This window comes from Micropterus salmoides, unplaced genomic scaffold (genome assembly GCF_014851395.1).
Source record: "Micropterus salmoides isolate LMB-PRFRI ecotype aquatic unplaced genomic scaffold, ASM1485139v1 Ms_hic_scaffold_3, whole genome shotgun sequence".
Classification (NCBI taxonomy): domain Eukaryota; kingdom Metazoa; phylum Chordata; class Actinopteri; order Centrarchiformes; family Centrarchidae; genus Micropterus; species Micropterus salmoides.
Window position 1 is genome coordinate 26,018,319 of NW_024042261.1, and position 17,543 is coordinate 26,035,861.

At 38.0% G+C, this 17,543-nt stretch overlaps 3 protein-coding genes across 5 annotated transcripts; all 3 read right to left on the reverse strand.

The window, feature by feature from the left end:
• Positions 1 to 479: 479 nt before the first annotated feature.
• Positions 480 to 9,078, reverse strand: LOC119882865 (P2Y purinoceptor 13-like). Of its 3 annotated transcripts, none has more exons than XM_038693172.1 (4): positions 8,725 to 9,078; positions 2,429 to 2,630; positions 1,963 to 2,352; positions 480 to 1,436 (listed from the first exon to the last, which is right to left on the reverse strand). In XM_038693172.1, the coding sequence occupies exons 1-4, from the start codon at positions 9,045 to 9,047 to the stop codon at positions 978 to 980; spliced, it is 1,374 nt and encodes a 457-aa protein (XP_038549100.1). In that variant the 5' UTR covers positions 9,048 to 9,078; the 3' UTR covers positions 480 to 977. The 3 variants fall into 3 exon arrangements, with proteins under 3 accessions (XP_038549100.1, XP_038549101.1, XP_038549102.1); XM_038693173.1 differs by lacking the exon at positions 8,725 to 9,078 and adding an exon at positions 8,435 to 8,649; XM_038693174.1 differs by lacking the exon at positions 8,725 to 9,078 and adding an exon at positions 4,443 to 4,654.
• Positions 9,079 to 10,166: 1,088 nt separating this feature from the next.
• Positions 10,167 to 14,063, reverse strand: LOC119883602 (P2Y purinoceptor 13-like). The gene is made up of 4 exons (XM_038694344.1): positions 13,875 to 14,063; positions 12,816 to 12,917; positions 12,036 to 12,110; positions 10,167 to 11,756 (listed from the first exon to the last, which is right to left on the reverse strand). Exons 3-4 carry the CDS (start codon positions 12,076 to 12,078, stop codon positions 10,762 to 10,764), a joined length of 1,038 nt encoding a protein of 345 aa, XP_038550272.1. The 5' UTR covers positions 12,079 to 12,110; positions 12,816 to 12,917; positions 13,875 to 14,063; the 3' UTR covers positions 10,167 to 10,761.
• Positions 14,064 to 15,579: 1,516 nt separating this feature from the next.
• LOC119882255 (P2Y purinoceptor 14-like) lies at positions 15,580 to 16,860 on the reverse strand. The gene has a single exon (XM_038692244.1). The coding sequence runs from the start codon at positions 16,853 to 16,855 to the stop codon at positions 15,860 to 15,862; it is 996 nt and encodes a 331-aa protein (XP_038548172.1). The 5' UTR covers positions 16,856 to 16,860; the 3' UTR covers positions 15,580 to 15,859.
• Positions 16,861 to 17,543: the final 683 nt, after the last annotated feature.

Genomic DNA, 17,543 nt, shown 5'->3' on the forward strand with positions numbered 1-17,543 from the left:
AGCTTTGCAGAGCAATATGAGTCTGCAGCTCCCATTGGTCAATTGCTCAATTGTCAGGTGTCTCAGATACTGATCACCACTAGTAGTAAATAAAAAGATAAGTAAATATAATTATCTCTAGTCAGTGCTTACCATAAGGGATGCCGCTAGAAAAACCCATGATGGTATATTTCATATTTTAGCTTGAGCATGTTATTAACTGCAGTATGAATCATTTGATCTGTGTCAGAACTAGTGTGGTGGAGGAACTGGGTTTACTGGAACTGGTATTGTCCTCAATTTTTATTGGCTACCGTTGTTGCACAGCAGCGTGCTGTGTATGTGAATGCATAATGTAATCTATCTTTTTCTTAGATTTAATGACAAATTCCATTTCAACACGTTTTAGACTCATGTCCTTCCCCCTTAACTAAGTTGACCCAATAAAAATGTTCATGTTCATATTAATATTTCCAGCATAAAAGTTGAACACCATGCAATTGTATTGTGAAAAATCTAAATTTTATTATTATTGCTATTTATATTGCACATACGGTGTGTGTGTGTGTGTGTGTGTGTGTGTGTGTGTGTGTGTGTGTGTGTGTGTGTGTACGTGGTGTAATAATTGGAGAATATGTGCTGTCAAGATGTTTAGCCAAAGTTTTGTGAAGGGAAAGTGCAGTGTGAACGAGATTAGAAAGAAGGAAGTAGAAAATGACAGTAAGCACAATTAAGGAAATGTGTTGGATGACTTAGCAGACACAGGGCGGTTAAAAATGTTAAAAAACTTCATGGCCACCTCCAGACACTTTTTCTGTTTCAGAACATTGTCCATTAAAATATTTTGCATTACATTCATTTTACAGAGTCATCAAGATAAAATGGTATTTAAAAGTAAAACAACACGTTCTTTTAGGCCATGTCTCATCCCACCTTGAGAGTTAAAGTTATTCATGTGTGCACATGTACATTGTCCTGTGTGTTACTGTGGCATCCCATTATATGACTAGTCTGTTACTTTGGGTGATCTGTGTCATCTCCAGCTGAGTTGATGTTGCTGTGGGAGACTCCATGGCACCCTTGTGGAAATGCTTACAGCAGAGTGTGGCTGTAAGTCTTTTCCTGAACACCTTACACAGAAACACATAGATAAGCGGGTCCAGACACACATTAGTGGCTGACAGCCACAGGGTGGTTTCCTTGGCAATGTAGAGTGCGTTCTGTGCCTGGCAGTGACTCATCATGCTACGTGTTTGGGTTAGGGTGTAGGGAACGCGAGCAAAGTGAAAGGGGGCAAAGCAGATGAAAAACACCCCCACCACTACAAACACTTTTGCCTTGGTTCTGCGACTCGCTGCTTTAGAGCCGCTCTTTGAGGCTTTGTATGACTCATAAACCTTCTTGCTGATGAATGTGTAGCAAACCACCATCAAGGCCAGTGTGCCCCAGAAAACCACCTGAAGGGACACATAAGCATAGCATTGAGCAAGGAAGTGGCTTCTGGCTACATTTCTCACAACAATGGTCAGTTGTTGTCGCTTTCTTGCAGAGAGTTAGATGAGAAGATTGAGACCACTCTCATGTCAGTACAGTAAATATGAAGCTACTGCTAGCTTACGGTTAGAGTGGAAACAGCGGGTAAATGGTTAGCCTGTCTCCGTCCAATAACAAAATCCAGATGGCAGCACCTCTTAAGCTCACTAAATAAAATGTTATGCTGTATCTCGTTTAATCCGTACAAAACTCAAGTTGTGGTTTTGTTACTGTTCCTGGCCAGGAAATAGTCTGACACATAATCCCTGACACAAAAGCATGTTGTGTGTTTTTTAGCTTTTTAGTTTTTATATGTAAACAAACCTGATGTAATGTGTTGATTGACTGTACAGTCGCGAGAGTGGTATTGATCTGCCCTTCAAACTCTCAGCACAAAAGCGAATAAGCGTATTTCCCAAAATGTCAAACTGTGGCTTTTTTAATAGCTACCTGACAGAAGTAGTTGAATCCTTCATGCCAGAGCAGGCCGGCTTTGCTCTTCATGGAGGAGCACTTCAGTTTGCCTCCATAGACCCGTGGTGGCTGGTCACTTAGAATAACGTTGGGTAATGCTAAAGATAACATTACCACCCAGACAGCAGCACTCAGCACCTGACCAACACGAACCCGCTGCAGGGGACACTTCCCAAATGGCCTGACTATCTTTAGGTAGCGATCCAGGCTGATGAGGCCCAGCAAGAGGATGCTGATGTACATGGTGATGTAGAAGAGAACCGCAGAGTATCGGCAGTGAAAGGCACGTAGTTGCCAGGAACCCACACCTGCGTCACTTAAAACTCTCAGAGGGATGGTCAGGGTCATCAGCAAGTCTGCCACCACCTGTTAATGAAGTATTTATTTTTTTGTTGTTGTTCTGACACCAAAATGTACACAGCAAACGCCACTCATGTCTTACCACATTTTTTAGAAAAACCACAAATGTTGAGGTGCTGGGGATGCTGAAGAAGATCCATGCAGCCAGGGAATTCATTATCAGGGCAACTATGAAGAGGAGGCTGTATAGACAGGGGAAAACCACAGCTGTCACACTGGTGTCCCGAACACACTTGATGGAAGTGTTTGACAGGGTGTTGTTCATCTTCTTATCTTTGGTGGACCTTCGGAAAGGGGTGAGAGAGGAGAGATGATAAAATAAGACTAAGACTGATTCATAATGCAGATAAAGGCCAATATACACAGTGAAGTTATAAAGAAATGTTGAAACATGCAAAGAATTTATCTACTGTTTGCAGAGTCTTCTGGAAATCTCCCAAAATAACTGTAGCAGGCTTACTCTGTATGATTCTTGTTATTTTTAACTACTCCTTTCATAACTAGTTTTAAGACTTATGTCTAAATATTACAGTTTCTTTCTGTCTGAATTAAACAACTACCAGCCACTTTCAGGAGCATAAAATTTTACCACATTTAAGGGGTCACTCAGTTATGCCAATTTAGTTCAGAATACCGAGATGCACTTAATATACAGTGATGAAGGCGTGTAACCACGGGTGTAGAATTGGTTAGGGATGGGACATGTACCTACCCAAATCCAGCAACTACTGAATTGTCCTAAGCAATAATAATTTATACATATATATATAACCACTGTATACAACTCAAAAAAATGGTACACAAACGGTTAACAGTCAAATTAGGGAGAATAGCAAAAACCGAAAGTTGCAAATTGTAGTATTAGGGCCATTGTTGGAAAAGTATAATAGTAATCTAAGATTTTAAGAATTTAGTCAGAATATGAGATTAAAAGGTGTATAAAGTCATAATAGAACAGGTTGCTACGAGTCATATGTGATTTAGTATTTCCTGGCAGTCTACAGTTAGTTAGACTTGAGTATATAGTTTGGACTGTACTGTGACGTCTTTACTCTGACCGGAAGCTCTGTGTTGCTGTCCCTGCATCACTCTCACTTAGAGACACCTTTGCTCTGTTCTGTGTTCTTCCCACTGAAACGTCTGTTAGCTGCAATTTATCAGATGGCAAAGTTAACATTTATGTGGATTTGGGTTGAGATTTATGCGTTTTTCAGTTAGTTTCAGTTTTCCACCTCCGATGAAGAGCAGGACACACTTCTCATTCAGTACAGTGCCTAAATATTATAACTTTATTCTTGAGATGTCAGAGAATGCAGATGTGAGATAGATGTCAGGATTCAATGGCTGAAAAACAAGATTTGGGCCCAACGCAAGACATAAAACTCGGTTGGATCAGTTCTCTTAATAAACAAACACAAAATGGACAGCTTACTGTTGTCCAAATGCAAAAGGGAAGCAGTCCAGTAAAACAAGGCAGTCCAAAAAGTAGGGCTGCAACTAATGATTATTTTCGTAGTTAACAAATGTGTTAATTATTTATTTGATTAGTCGACTAGTCACGATTATTTTTGTCTCACCCTAACCCTTATTGAACCATTTAACTAATTAAATATCTTTCAAGTGAATTACTGATCTCCAACACACAGCCTATCTAGCTAACATTATCATTAAGTGAATGAGGTTTACTATTCAGAATGAACACTAGTATCTACGCCAGGGGGAAACCAGGGAAGAAGACAAGACAGTGTAGGCTACTTCTATAATTCACTGGTTTAAACTAACTTTAAAACTTTTAACTGTTTAACAAATATTTTTGCTATGGAACTATATAAAATAAAAGCAAATTAAAAGCAAGAACTATAACCACAACTTTACACTGACAATGTAATGTTTATTTAGAATAATAAAGCGGAAGTCCCTTTTCTTGCTACTTCTCTTGTTTATTTTTATTAAGTGCTTATAAGTTTTAGGCTATAACTTAGTGGAGAATGTTCTGTAGGCTACATCACGAGCCAGCTGTTTCTTGATTTACCTTAAACCATTACTCAGATTGTAATGACAGAGTAGCAGCGGTATGAACATTGAAACTATCTTACAGTTGTGGCCTTTCCTCTGTCGCTGCTGCTCTGTTGTTGTTGTTGTTGCTGCTGCAGTGGTCTGAGATCAGAGGGCTCTCTGTTAAGAATTTAGTCAGAATATGAGATTAAAAGGTGTATAAAGTCATAATAGAACAGGTTGCTACGAGTCATATGTGAATTTTTTAGTATTTCCTGGCAGTCTACAGTTAGTTAGACTTGAGTATATAGTTTGGACTGTACTGTGACGTCTTTACTCTGACCGGAAGCTCTGTGTTGCTGTCCCTGCATCACTCTCACTTAGAGACACCTTTGCTCTGTTCTGTGTTCTTCCCACTGAAATGTCTGTTAGCTGCAATTTATCAGATGGCAAAGTTAACATTTATGTGGATTTGGGCTGAGATTTATGCGTTTTTCAGTTAGTTTCAGTTTTCCACCTCCGATGAAGAGCAGGACACACTTCTCATTCAGTACAGTGCCTAAATATTATAACTTTATTCTTGAGATGTCAGAGAATGCGGATGTGAGATAGATGTCAGGATTCAATGGCTGAAAAACAAGATTTGGGCCCAACGCAAGACATAAAACTCGGTTGGATCAGTTCTCTTAATAAACAAACACAAAATGGACAGCTTACTGTTGTCCAAATGCAAAAGGGAAGCAGTCCAGTAAAACAAGGCAGTCCAAAAAGTAGGGCTGCAACTAATGATTATTTTCGTAGTTAACAAATGTGTTAATTATTTATTTGATTAGTCGACTAGTCACGATTATTTTTGTCTCACCCTAACCCTTATTGAACCATTTAACTAATTAAATATCTTTCAAGTGAATTACTGATCTCCAACACACAGCCTATCTAGCTAACATTATCATTAAGTGAATGAGGTTTACTATTCAGAATGAACACTAGTATCTACGCCAGGGGGAAACCAGGGAAGAAGACAAGACAGTGTAGGCTACTTCTATAATTCACTGGTTTAAACTAACTTTAAAACTTTTAACTGTTTAACAAATATTTTTGCTATGGAACTATATAAAATAAAAGCAAATTAAAAGCAAGAACTATAACCACAACTTTACACTGACAATGTAATGTTTATTTAGAATAATAAAGCGGAAGTCCCTTTTCTTGCTACTTCTCTTGTTTATTTTTATTAAGTGCTTATAAGTTTTAGGCTATAACTTAGTGGAGAATGTTCTGTAGGCTACATCACGAGCCAGCTGTTTCTTGATTTACCTTAAACCATTACTCAGATTGTAATGACAGAGTAGCAGCGGTATGAACATTGAAACTATCTTACAGTTGTGGCCTTTCCTCTGTCGCTGCTGCTCTGTTGTTGTTGTTGTTGCTGCTGCAGTGGTCTGAGATCAGAGGGCTCTGTGGGCGTGCCGGCCCTGGGCGTGATCTGATTGGCCGGCCGGCAGGCACCGCTAACCTTGTTGGCGTTTATGGAGCTTCTCAACTCCGAAAAAGTGCAAGCTAATTTTTTGATTCGCCATCAACTTTCGTAAAACTGCCAATATTCAAGTTCTACACAGTTGATTTCTCATCTCAAAACTGCTCAAAAGTGTAATTAGTGATTAAATAGAGTACTAAACTTGTAAAAACAAAAAACGTTCTGCTGTTACCAAGCGGGAAGCTCACGGTCTGAGACGTAATTCCAATGCAGAAGTCCCTTAAACCTGCATTCTATTGAACGGCCAGCAGGGGGCGACTCTTCTGGTTGCAAAAAGAAATCCGGTTCCTTAGGAATAATGGTAAAATGACCCTACTTTTCACCTGGTTTATTACCTCAGTAAACACTTTCCTAATGAGTTTATGGTTTCAGTTGTTTCATGTCTTCTTCAATACAACATGATGTTCATTTAATAAATTATGGTCCCATTTAGAAGAAAATAGACTATAAGCCAACAGCCAAACTTGAGGCTTCAAAACGGCAGTCCACAAATCAACGGGTGACGTCACGCTGACTACATCCACTTCTTATGGTGCGTTCAATTTGACATGGGAAGTCGGAATTTCCGAGTTCAAAGGTCAAAATTTCAAAGGGAACGCCCCTTAAGTCGGGATTCTGTCTGACAAGTCGGGAGAATCGCACTACTCCGACTTCGTGGTCCCAGATGGCTGTCGGGGTATCAACAGTTAGTGAAAGCTCTAGTTTATACTGTTTATTAGCACTTCTGTGTACTTGTGTCTCATAGAAATGTTCATAGACAAAGTGCTGTCCAACAGCTGTATGTGTTAGTGTTGCTACAGTGTTTAGTATAAGTAAATACCACACAATGCGTTTTTTAAAAATTAACCAGCGTATCAATAGCTAACCTGGCTAGTTGTAAACAACGGCTATCCATGCGAGGTTTTCCGACTTGTTAACTGGAACGCCGTCAGCTCGGGTGTGACGTCATTCCCAGCTCCGACCTCCGACTTCCGAAGTAAATGGAACGCACCATTATATACAGTCTATGGCTGTTACCCTTTTTCTCCATTGCTTTCCACATCTCGCATGAATCCTTCTTCTTCGTGAGTAGTCTTGGCATACAGTGGAACCTAGCATTCCATGTAGTACATTGCAGTTAGAAATTAACAACCACAAATGTTCTTATTCGAAGATGGCTATCGCTCCCTTAAACGGCATCTTTGGAACAACGTGTCAACATTTTATAGTCGTTGTCGATTACGTCGATTGATTGTTGCAGCCCTACCAACAAGCAAAGAAAACCTAATCCAAACCAACTATTTTCCAGAATGGCAGGCAAGTGAGACAATATAACTACAAAAAAAACTTGACGATGCACAGAACTCAAATGACAGAAAGCATATACAAGACGGTCCAATGAGGTCAAACTGGCAATGCGGGACACATCAGGTGTAACACATTGGGGTAATCAGAATGAACTAGAACAGAAAAAACTAGACAGAACCCTAACTCTAACCCTAACCCTGGAAACAGGTGCAGACATTTAAAAACTAAAACAGGAAACAGGACAACAGAAAGAAACAAACATGAGACACTGACTGGGAACAGAAAAGCACACGAACAAAACAGGTAAACATGCAGATCAAAACCAAAACAAGCATGCGACAACCACCCGACACAGACCATTTCTCAATAAAACACAGAAACAAGCAGACAATGGACAAAACTCACAGACACAAATCTAAAAAAAAATTAAAAAGAATTAATAATAATAAATAAGGCACCGACTGACTTGAGTTGTGTCAATAGATTTTTCAAAGTGGAGAAAGAGCAGAAAAGGTTCTGGAATACAGGAGTTATTAAAGTCCAGTGGTTTATAAATTAATTAACTTATGTTTGAACAGGTGCTACATGCATGTTTAAAGAGGTAACTTCCCCAAACAAAATATACAAAAGAAGAAGGAAGACTGAATTATGCCTACATTGTACATACTGTTGACTCAGCAGGGATCATATTAAATGAGAAAAGTTGATCTACGGGAGAATACACTATACATACAGAATGAATGAGAGCCTTACTGCATTAAATTCCATTGTACTTTTATATTTTGAATTGTCACCTGCTGCCTGAATTTTGTATTTCCCCTAACAAAAAGACATTTTCACCATAAATATATGCAGAAATTGGTACAGATAAAAATCACTAGAAAATTAAATGTTTAACACGCAAAATCCCCAGACCTCCCACTTAATATGTCTCCATTCCAATGTTAAAAAGAAACCTAGACCGTTGCATCCAACAACTAGCCTAGATATTGCATGTGTTCATTCTGAATTCTCCTCCTGTCTGACAGAATATCTGCCTTGTGTGCTGTCTTTACAGTGAAGACCTTAACAGCTTAGAATAACATCGGTGCCAAGAGCAAGTGCTATGGCAACCATATACACAATATTCTCAAAGATTTGTCTGTTTAAGTGTGATACTTATGTTGATTAGGTCTGTTAAAGCTATTGTTACACACATTCTATCTTGCCCGGCTTGGACTGGTATTTTATCTAGAAGATGTACTTGTAAAGCCAATAATTGAGTTTTACCTTCTTAATGTCCTTATTGTCTGTGACTGCAGGGCTCATGAAGAATAATGAGTAAAGAAATGAAAAACGTCAGTATTTCAAAAAAAAAAAAAAGGAAGAAGTGAGATCCAATTCCCCTTTCTTCTTCTTACCAAATGCAATGATAGAAAATCCAACATTGAAAACCTCTTAGTGTTACTTTTAGTTCTTCAATCAAAGAATACCACTTCTGACCTAAAGACTTTCAGGCTCTGTCTTATATCTCTCTCTCTCTCTCTTTGTGTGTGTGTGTGTGTGTTTGATGCTCTTACAATGGGTGGTCTCTGGAGCTACTGTGTGGCTGTCTTGTCACAATCCCAATGAGTTTGCCAGTCTTCCTCTGGGTGAAAGACCCTTCCTTCCTTGCTTCCTGTCCCAATTGTCTGCAGAGAGGCTTGTTCTGCTCCGTGCCAGTCCTCCTGCCTCCGCTAGCTTGCGTCAGTCTCAGTAACTGTTGACAGGCAAACACCAAAGGCATGGACTCATTTCTCAACCCACATCTAGCGACCTCCTGCACTCCTCTACTCCTCCTTCCACCCTGCAGCTTATGTACCCCACCTCCTATGTGTCTGTCTTTTCTCATCATGAGACTCATGATTAAAAGCACCAATCAAAGAGACGAATTAAACAAACGCTATAGTGAGAGAGAAATGTAATGCGCCTCTATCTTCTCAGAGTGTTTTTCTGGTTCCCTTCAATTCATTTATCATAAATGCAAGCAGTGACATGCATGTGGTTAAGACCACATGTACTCCGCGAGTCTGCTTATGATAACTAACATCATCTGTAACTATTGTCTAACCCAAGAAACTACAAGTAAGTGATTAAACATTCCCTTCCACTTATATCTGATTAAGTTTTGCCTTTGCTTGGAGTTTTATTCCCTTTTGTGCTGTTTTGATAAAAATAGTGCATTCTGAGAACAACATTTCCTGTGTGATTTCACTTGGTTTTGGGCCAGGAAATGTGACCAATGGGAAAGAAAAGTAGCTGGGACATGTACATGTTTACTACAGGTTCCCAAGTGAACTTTCAATGTATGTTACAATAACGCATTCTTGTTTAATCAGAATCTCTTTTACTGTAAGTACCCACAAAGACTATAGGTCTTAATAAATAATCAGAATGGCAGTTAACCCCAGATTACCACATTTTATTTTATTATTAATTTTTATTTAGACAGGTAGTCTCATAAAGATCGGGATCTCTTTTGCAGGAGAGACTGTACAAAAAATAATACAGTTCAAACATAGGCTGATGCACAGACAATTCACAGATACATATTATACATATTCACGCTTAAGAAAAGCATTTACAAGTAGGATTGCAAATACATAAATACAACCTTTTTTTAAATGCTCAAATAAAAGAAGAGAATGCAACATCATATGTTTTGGTGCTCATTCCATTTGTATGCAGTACAGTATTTACCAGCAGTCATATTTTCTGTTTCAGTCACAATCTTAGCAAACCCTTTATTGAGTATATAGTGGAAAGAAAGAAGAAACTTCATTTGCTCAACTGGAATATACAATCAGGGCCCCTTTTAATGGAAAATAAATATATATAAAAGTAGTTTTTATCTGAGAATAATATCTGAGAATAATAATTTAATTTAAAGAATAATTTTCTGTTTATTTACGGATTCATTGTTATAGTTTCTTTTATAGCTTAACACCTTATTGATAAAAAGAAACATGTAAGTAAAACTTGGTCCTTTTAGCCCACATCTTTTTATTATTTGCATTAACTATCCATGGTGAGTGCAGAGTGGCATGCTACAAAATGATCACATTGGCTTATAGACACATTGCAACATTGCACATGTGCAACACCCTATTAAAGACATGACCCAGTTTGACTGTTACCACAAACACAGTACATGAAGTGTGCGATGCAAATGTCAGCTTTCGCTTTAACTTAACTTGCTTTGCATGGCACCTTCATTTACAGTCCCACACCTAGAACTGTATTTGTCTTTGGATTTTGAACTTCCAGAGCTGCTATAAAACTGTTTTGTTGACATGGAAAAACTGCATTATAACATCACCCCCTTGTCTCCTGTTTATCTCAGCCATCCTTATTGTATTTCCTGTTAATGGTTTTCAAGTTATTTGGAGCGACGCTCTGACAAGACACAAAGCAGCAAAGCACAACTGAACACAACACAAAGTAAAAAGTAACTGCAGTAAATAGCAAAATCTTAATATATAATGCTGTATAAGTCAAACAATAATCTGACATTCAGTCTGCAAAATCTTCAGTAACATCTAGCCGTGGTATAGCATTTTCATGACCTCTTTCAGAATCTACTCTGTGCCCTCTGCTTTCCCTGCTGAGGCTACTCGGCATAAGAGGGAAACATTTTTCATCATAGACACCAGCTTCTCCTTGAACTCCCTACACAGAAAGACATAGAGGAGTGGGTTCATGCAGATGTTTGTGGTGGCAAACCAGAGACTGAGTTCCTTAGTAAACCTGCCCTTTAAGTAAGCGCAGCCCGTTGGAACGTAGTTGACTTGTTGAAAAGTGTACGGGATCCTCACAATGTGGTACGGTCCGAATGACACAAAAAACACCACGACAACAAGAAAGACACGTAGTTTGATCTTCTGCTTCCCCTGGTTGTTATTGCTGCCAGAGTTTCTAAAAGACTGGATAACCTTGTTTGTGATGCAAATGTAGCAAACCGCAATGACCACGCTGACAAGCCAGAACAAAACATTCAGGTATATTACTGTTCTTTGATGGAGTTCAAGCCCAGCTGGTTCTTTCAGCGTCATACAAGAGGTGATCTTGGTCAAATTGCCTACTGATTTGTTACTAAACATGATATTTGGTAAAGCTGTGCCTCCAAACATTATTACCCAGACTGAGCCTGATATCAGTTTGCTAAAGGTCAGATTCTGACCAAACTTGATGCGGGGTGCCACGATCTTGAAGAAACGGTCGAGACTTATTAACCCCAACAGGGTGATACATGTGTACAGTGTACTGTAGAAAATGACACTGAAAAAACGGCATGAAAGTACAAATAATAATTTTGACGCAGTGGGCAAGTCGCTTGCAGCATTGATTGGGATGATCAAGGTCATGATAACATCAGCAGCTACTAGATTTTTCAGGTACACCACAAAGGTGGAGGTGGACTTGAGGTGCAGAGACACCCAGGCTGCCACACCATTCAGCACCAAAGCTATGGGGAACATCAAAAAGTAGAGAGCTGGGACTAAATTTGGGTAGTAGATGAAACCGTCACACTCCAAACCGTTGGCCAATGTTTGATTCAGTGGCATCACTGCACCTGAGGAAAATAAAACCGTTACATAATAATAAATTATAATCCAATGTTATTATAAATACATTATTTGACCCACAATTCAACTTGTCAAGAAACATTGTCATGTAAGCTATAAATCATGCATTTTAAACAAATTGTCCCTCTGAATATGTGCAATGTTCAGCAGTTCATGATTCTAATAGTATCCCACAGTCGCTGAGAAATAATTCAACAAAAAATAATTTGTGTGAGTTAACTTAGTGTTAAGATCGGGAGTGTGGTGACATTGAGTTCTCCACTCACTTTCCTGGTTAATGTCAAGGGGAGGATCCATCCATTCCTCCATCGTCCGTCACTTATTCGAGTCAGGATTGTACGCTAAGCAAAGCATATAAATAGGAGCAGCATGTCATTTATGGTGGTGTTTACTACAAAGTAGTGTATATAAATGTGTTTTTTAGTATAATATTTTCCATTATACATGTATGTTTTCTCCAACACATTTAGTCATATTTTTTTCCAACCCTAACCAAAAAAGTGAATTAATAAGTAAGTATAAATACATTTGAGTATAGATTTAGAATTAAGTAAAGGGAGCATATAGGTTTCCTTGCCCTGGTAGGACTGCTCATTTTTTCTTTATACACATATACACGAGAAGAAGTAACTGTTTCAACTAATTAAAAACATGGAAACCTTATTATTATGAACGTTATCATTTAAAAACAACATATTTCATGTAGGAAAGTCTCTTTCCCCTACTAACGGAACACAAGGCTCACATTTCTTTATAGTATGTTTTAGCTGGTAGTGAAAAACATTGTTTCAGATTGATTAAGTTGTTTTTTGGCTTCATTATTTTTTTTGCATTCACTGAGTGCATTTTAACTTAAAACATGCTTTGCCATGCTTTTGTTGTATAATAGTACATTATAGTTAATGTTTTAAGAGACCTCTTCAGAAGGAGATGTTAAAGGGATTAGCTGAGCTGCTATCTTTGTTATCACGGATTAGACTATCATTGATCAAATACTACATTATCAACTAATGATGTATATAAGATACATTTTGATAATAACTTACAGTTGATGACTTGATTTCCTCTTCTCAAACGCAAAGCTGCAAGATGGACATCTGTGACAACGCACTGGTATGGCAGGTGTTTAAGACACACTTTTGATTTTCCTAGAAAACAAATCAACATTTCAGCTGTGATAAGACTGGCAATCATATGCAAAAATAGGAAAAACTTCCTAGTCTTTAGCCAAAAGCAAACAGATGTCATACACCACACAGAGCATCTATTGGATAAGATGAAGTCTCGGATTCCTTTAGCCCCCACATGAACCTCAGACATCGCTATTTCTTGTCTTAATTTTTGAGATGGAGTTGAGCAAAGCTTAGTGTTTATGAAAAGAACCTTCGATCCGAACTCTCGCGCATTCTTAATGCAAGTCATCATCCTCTCAGTCATTAGCATAATAAATGTTCCTGATATTAGTGTGACCTTAGCTCTGAGCATCATTTGGAAGGCTAAATACACATAATTTGTTTCCCCACTTACCATCACTGTATTGTTTATTGTTGGAAGAAGAAACTAAATTTTATTTATATGTATATAGCAGCAATTGATGATTCTTTGATAAAAAAGGTAAGCAGGCAAGTCATTTCCTTTTTTTGTGCTTGTCATTTGGTTGTCTTTTCTCTTTGTTACGTGGTTAACTTTGCTTATTGATTGACTGATTGATTGCACCAGTTTCTGCAAGAATTGAAGAGCTGATTATGCTCAGTTGTTGCAGTGGCATCATCTGACCAAAGGGTGGCCTCAGTTAGTTTTGATTGCTAACATACAATCGTCAAAACTAAAGCCTTTTTCAAAACTCTTAATACAGTTTGCATTACCTAAACTGAGAGTCACTGCCAAAATGAAAACACATTTTGTTTGCAAAATGCTTTCCACTCACTAAACATTAAAAACAAGCAAATATTTTCATCAAACAACACAACTTGTGTTAAAACTAATATATCATTTTAATCAATCATTACACAATGGACAACAAAATGCAGTTATCAATATGGACCAGTTCACCCATAATATTTGCTATATGCCTGTGCCAAAAAGGCAAACAAAGCCATTCATACCCTCTTACTCTCCTTATGTGCCTTTGGCCCCTTTGATCCATGCTTGCAAGTAAGCAACACAGAGGTGGCATCTTCTATAGATGGATGAGGACTGATTGCTGATTAAAGAGTTGTGCAAAGGACTTTCACACAGGTGCATTAGAGATTCATAATGATGCAAGCAATTTCCTGCAACTGTGAATAAATGTTTTCCTTTTGTTCTGCACAGTTCATTCAGTAGAGTTTGGGGTCTTTCAATGCGATCTGCGTGAACTGTCTCTAAAAAAGGGTATGAAACCAATGAAAAAGTACACATTGGCAAGAGAAGACCATTTCATTAAGTGTGTCTTAGCAATGGAGAACGACTAACACTGCTACTTGAGACACATTGACCAACTTATAATTTATGTACCAACCCCATGAACCAAGTCTGCTAATACAAGCACATTTCCTACATTACACTTAGTTTGCAGTTCTAAACTACATTTTATCTATTTCAAAACACTTCACACAGTTATTTATGCTCATAGATGGAAACATAACATTTACGTAAATATTGTGCTAATATTTTCTACATGTTTCCTTCTGGTTACTGAGAAATAAAGGACATTTGCCATTATTCTGTTTTGAATGCTTATTTTAAAAAAAAAGTATATTTATTTTATTTTATTTATTTATTTATTTTTTTTTACAGTTTTGGACACTGTTGGCATTTGAAAAATGTGCTGCAAATATACAGTGTTTTGTGGTGGAGAAGTAATGACAAAAGAGTTCATGGATTTTGGAGAAAATGGTCAGTGAATACATTTTGTGTGAAAGCAGTGAAAAATGATTCAAAGTTTGGTCTGCATACACTTCAGTTTTGACAGGCTAAACTGGAGCATAGGCGATTGTCTGCTTAAACAAATGAAGTTGTATAAAGGGGTGGATTTCAGTTCCATTTCAGTCAAATCAATTAGAAATATTTGGAATATGTGTTATGTGTGTATTAGTGACCAAAATTATTGTTCCATTGTAGTCTAGAGTATTGTGGTTACTAACCAAGTGGGTGCATTGGTATTTAATTTAGATTCTTCATTTCATTTCTTGGCACTGAGAAAGATTGTTGCATACACACATAGTTTATTATGTAGAGAGTTATTAAATATAATGAGATTGTTTAATGAGGCCATGAAAAACTGAAAATGAGAAATGTATTATTCAAATAAAAATAAATCATTTTTTGGCAACTAAACAATGCTCTTTTGCGAGTTATTACGTTTGGGTACAGGATTTATGAGAATTGTTGTGAAGAGATTTATGTTACCATTTATTTTAGCCCTTGAAATAAAAGACCAATACTTTGTAGGATATCATATTGTTCTTTGGTGTAGTAAATAAATGGCAGTCCCTGTTTCCATTCTTTTCTGTGTGCAGGGAATAGTTGTAATAATGATGGAGATAATCTAGTTAAGTTATGGTGAGTTGTGAAAACATGCAAGAAAGAGTGTATATATATGTATGCATGTGTGTGTGTGTGCGCACAACACTATACACAACACTATAATACATTTTATTTATATAGCATTTTAAAAGGTACTCAAAGACACTTTACAAGGTAAAACACACAAAACAAGATCACCATAAAAAACACAATGACAAATAAAAGACACACTGCTCTGAGACATGACCACTGAGATTTAACACAGAATTTGGTGTTCAAATGGTCGAACCCACTTAATTTAGAATCAAATAATACATTTGCATAGTTTTACAATGAAATTTACATCACATTTATCATGTGGTTTTTATCATGTTCCTACTTTGTTTCTCTCAGTGGACCTTAGTCTCAATAGATGCTAATCTGCATTAGATCACTAGAGGGCAGTACAACATAAAATGTAAAGATTAAAAGTTACTGGAAGATTCTAAGGCGGTCTTGCTTGCTAAAATATTCATGTTTGTCAATCCATAAAACAAAAGAACAATGCAATTTGTGACTGAGGACATATTATTAGTCTCTCATTTCATCCAACATTTGCTGAAGTCTCCCCTCTTTCACCTGAGTATAACCCAACACAGATCCCTTTAGCTTTCATTATGTCAACCAGTTTGTCTCTGTACTCCTTACACAGGTAAATGTAAAGAAGAGGGTCCAGACAGACATTAGTTGTAGAGAGCCACAGGACAAATTTTTGGACTATAAGCACCCACATTTGAGCACAGCCCTCAATGCCAAAGATTTCGTATTGTGTGAATGGAACACGCATAACGTGAAGAGGCACAAAACACACAAAAAACACAAAAAGGATCAAGAAGACTCGTAGTTTAGTCTTGTTCTTTCCTTGGCTGTTGTTGCTCCCAGATTTTCGGAAGGACTGTATGACTTTCAGAGTGATGCAGATGTAGCAAAACACAATCAGTATGCTGACAAGCCAGAAAAGAATCTCCATAGAAATAACCACATTCTTGTGAATCGTCACACCAGCTAGACTTTTCAGGGATATACAGAAATCTCCTGTTATATTAACAGGAGTTTGGTCAGTCAGAATGATAGTTGGGATGACTGTAAAGCCAAATAAACCCATCCAAACCAAGGTGGACATTACAAGACTGAAGACCACGTTTTGTCCTAACATTTTTCCACATGGTCTAACAATTTTGAAAAAGCGGTCAAGGCTGATAAGACCCATTAAAGCAATACTTGTGTACAAACAGCAGTAGAAAATTACATAAGAGTAACGGCAAGCAAAAATCCTTAACTCGACTGCCGCTTCAGGTAGCATGCTAGCTGCTGTCACTGGTAGTGTCAGTGTCAGGAGCAGGTCAGAAGCCACCAGGTTTTTGAGATACACTATGAAGGTGGAGGTGGACGGGAGATGCAAAGACACCCACGCTGCTATCCCATTGAGCAGTAATGCAACAGGGAACAAGAAGAAGAAAAGGTACGTGATGGCCACATTTACAGTCACTTGGCTGAAAGTAGCACAGTCAGAGGAGAAGAGTGCTGAGTTGTTGGACATGATCGTAAAATCTGGAATGAAAAAATAAATACAGACACATCATAGAAAAACTCTTTTGAATTCTGCTGATTTTCATCAGAATCCTTAGCTGGTTTCTTGTATGATCAGCTCATAGGAGAGACAGAGTCTGTAGACCAGACCCAAATCATGATCTTAAGCTTTTAAATAATATGTCTTAACTATGTTTCAACAAATTTGGAGGGGAAATGAGTTGATTCATGTGTTGGAGCAACATTTAGTGAGATAAAATCTCAAAGGGGTTTTGGAGTAAATGATTGGACAGAAGCGAGTTCCAGGGGCTGAGGTTTAATGAGCGTTGGCCCCTGCCAAAGACTCTTTGCTCTAAATGTTTCCTGCTTGTCCACTTGGACCTGATTTGCACTTGTCATTAGTCTAAAATACATTTGTTACTTTGATTTGTTTTTTTCAACCAGAGCATTTGAATGCATGTGCAATGGGTGTTGATGGGGCAACGGATAAGTTTTTGGTGTGAGAGACCCGGGTTCAATTCCCACTGTGATCCATCCACCATTGTGTCCCTGAGCAAGACACTTAACCCCTAGTTGCTCCAGAGGCGTGTGACCTCTGACATAGATAGCAATTGTAAGTCCCTTTGGATAAAAGTATCAGCTAAATGAATAAATTGAAATGGGATGCAGAACCTGACACTGAATGACGGAAGTTTTGC

Bases quoted from the DNA above. Each gene is read 5' to 3' on its own strand.
- LOC119882865 (XM_038693172.1), bottom strand. From the start codon at position 9,047: ATGAGTCTCATGATGAGAAAAGACAGACACATAGGAGGTGGGGTACAT. The intron at 2,353-2,428 runs GTAAGACATGAG...CTTCATTAACAG, and splicing joins TGGTTTTTCTAAAAAATGTG to GTGGTGGCAGACTTGCTGAT. The intron at 1,437-1,962 runs GTAGCTATTAAA...GTGTCCCTTCAG, and splicing joins GATTCAACTACTTCTGTCAG to GTGGTTTTCTGGGGCACACT.
- LOC119883602 (XM_038694344.1), bottom strand. From the start codon at position 12,078: ATGGAGGAATGGATGGATCCTCCCCTTGACATTAACCAGGAAA. The intron at 11,757-12,035 runs GTGAGTGGAGAA...TATTTTCCTCAG, and splicing joins CCTTGACATTAACCAGGAAA to GTGCAGTGATGCCACTGAAT.
- LOC119882255 (XM_038692244.1), bottom strand. From the start codon at position 16,855: ATGTCCAACAACTCAGCACTCTTCTCCTCTGACTGTGCTACTTTCAGC.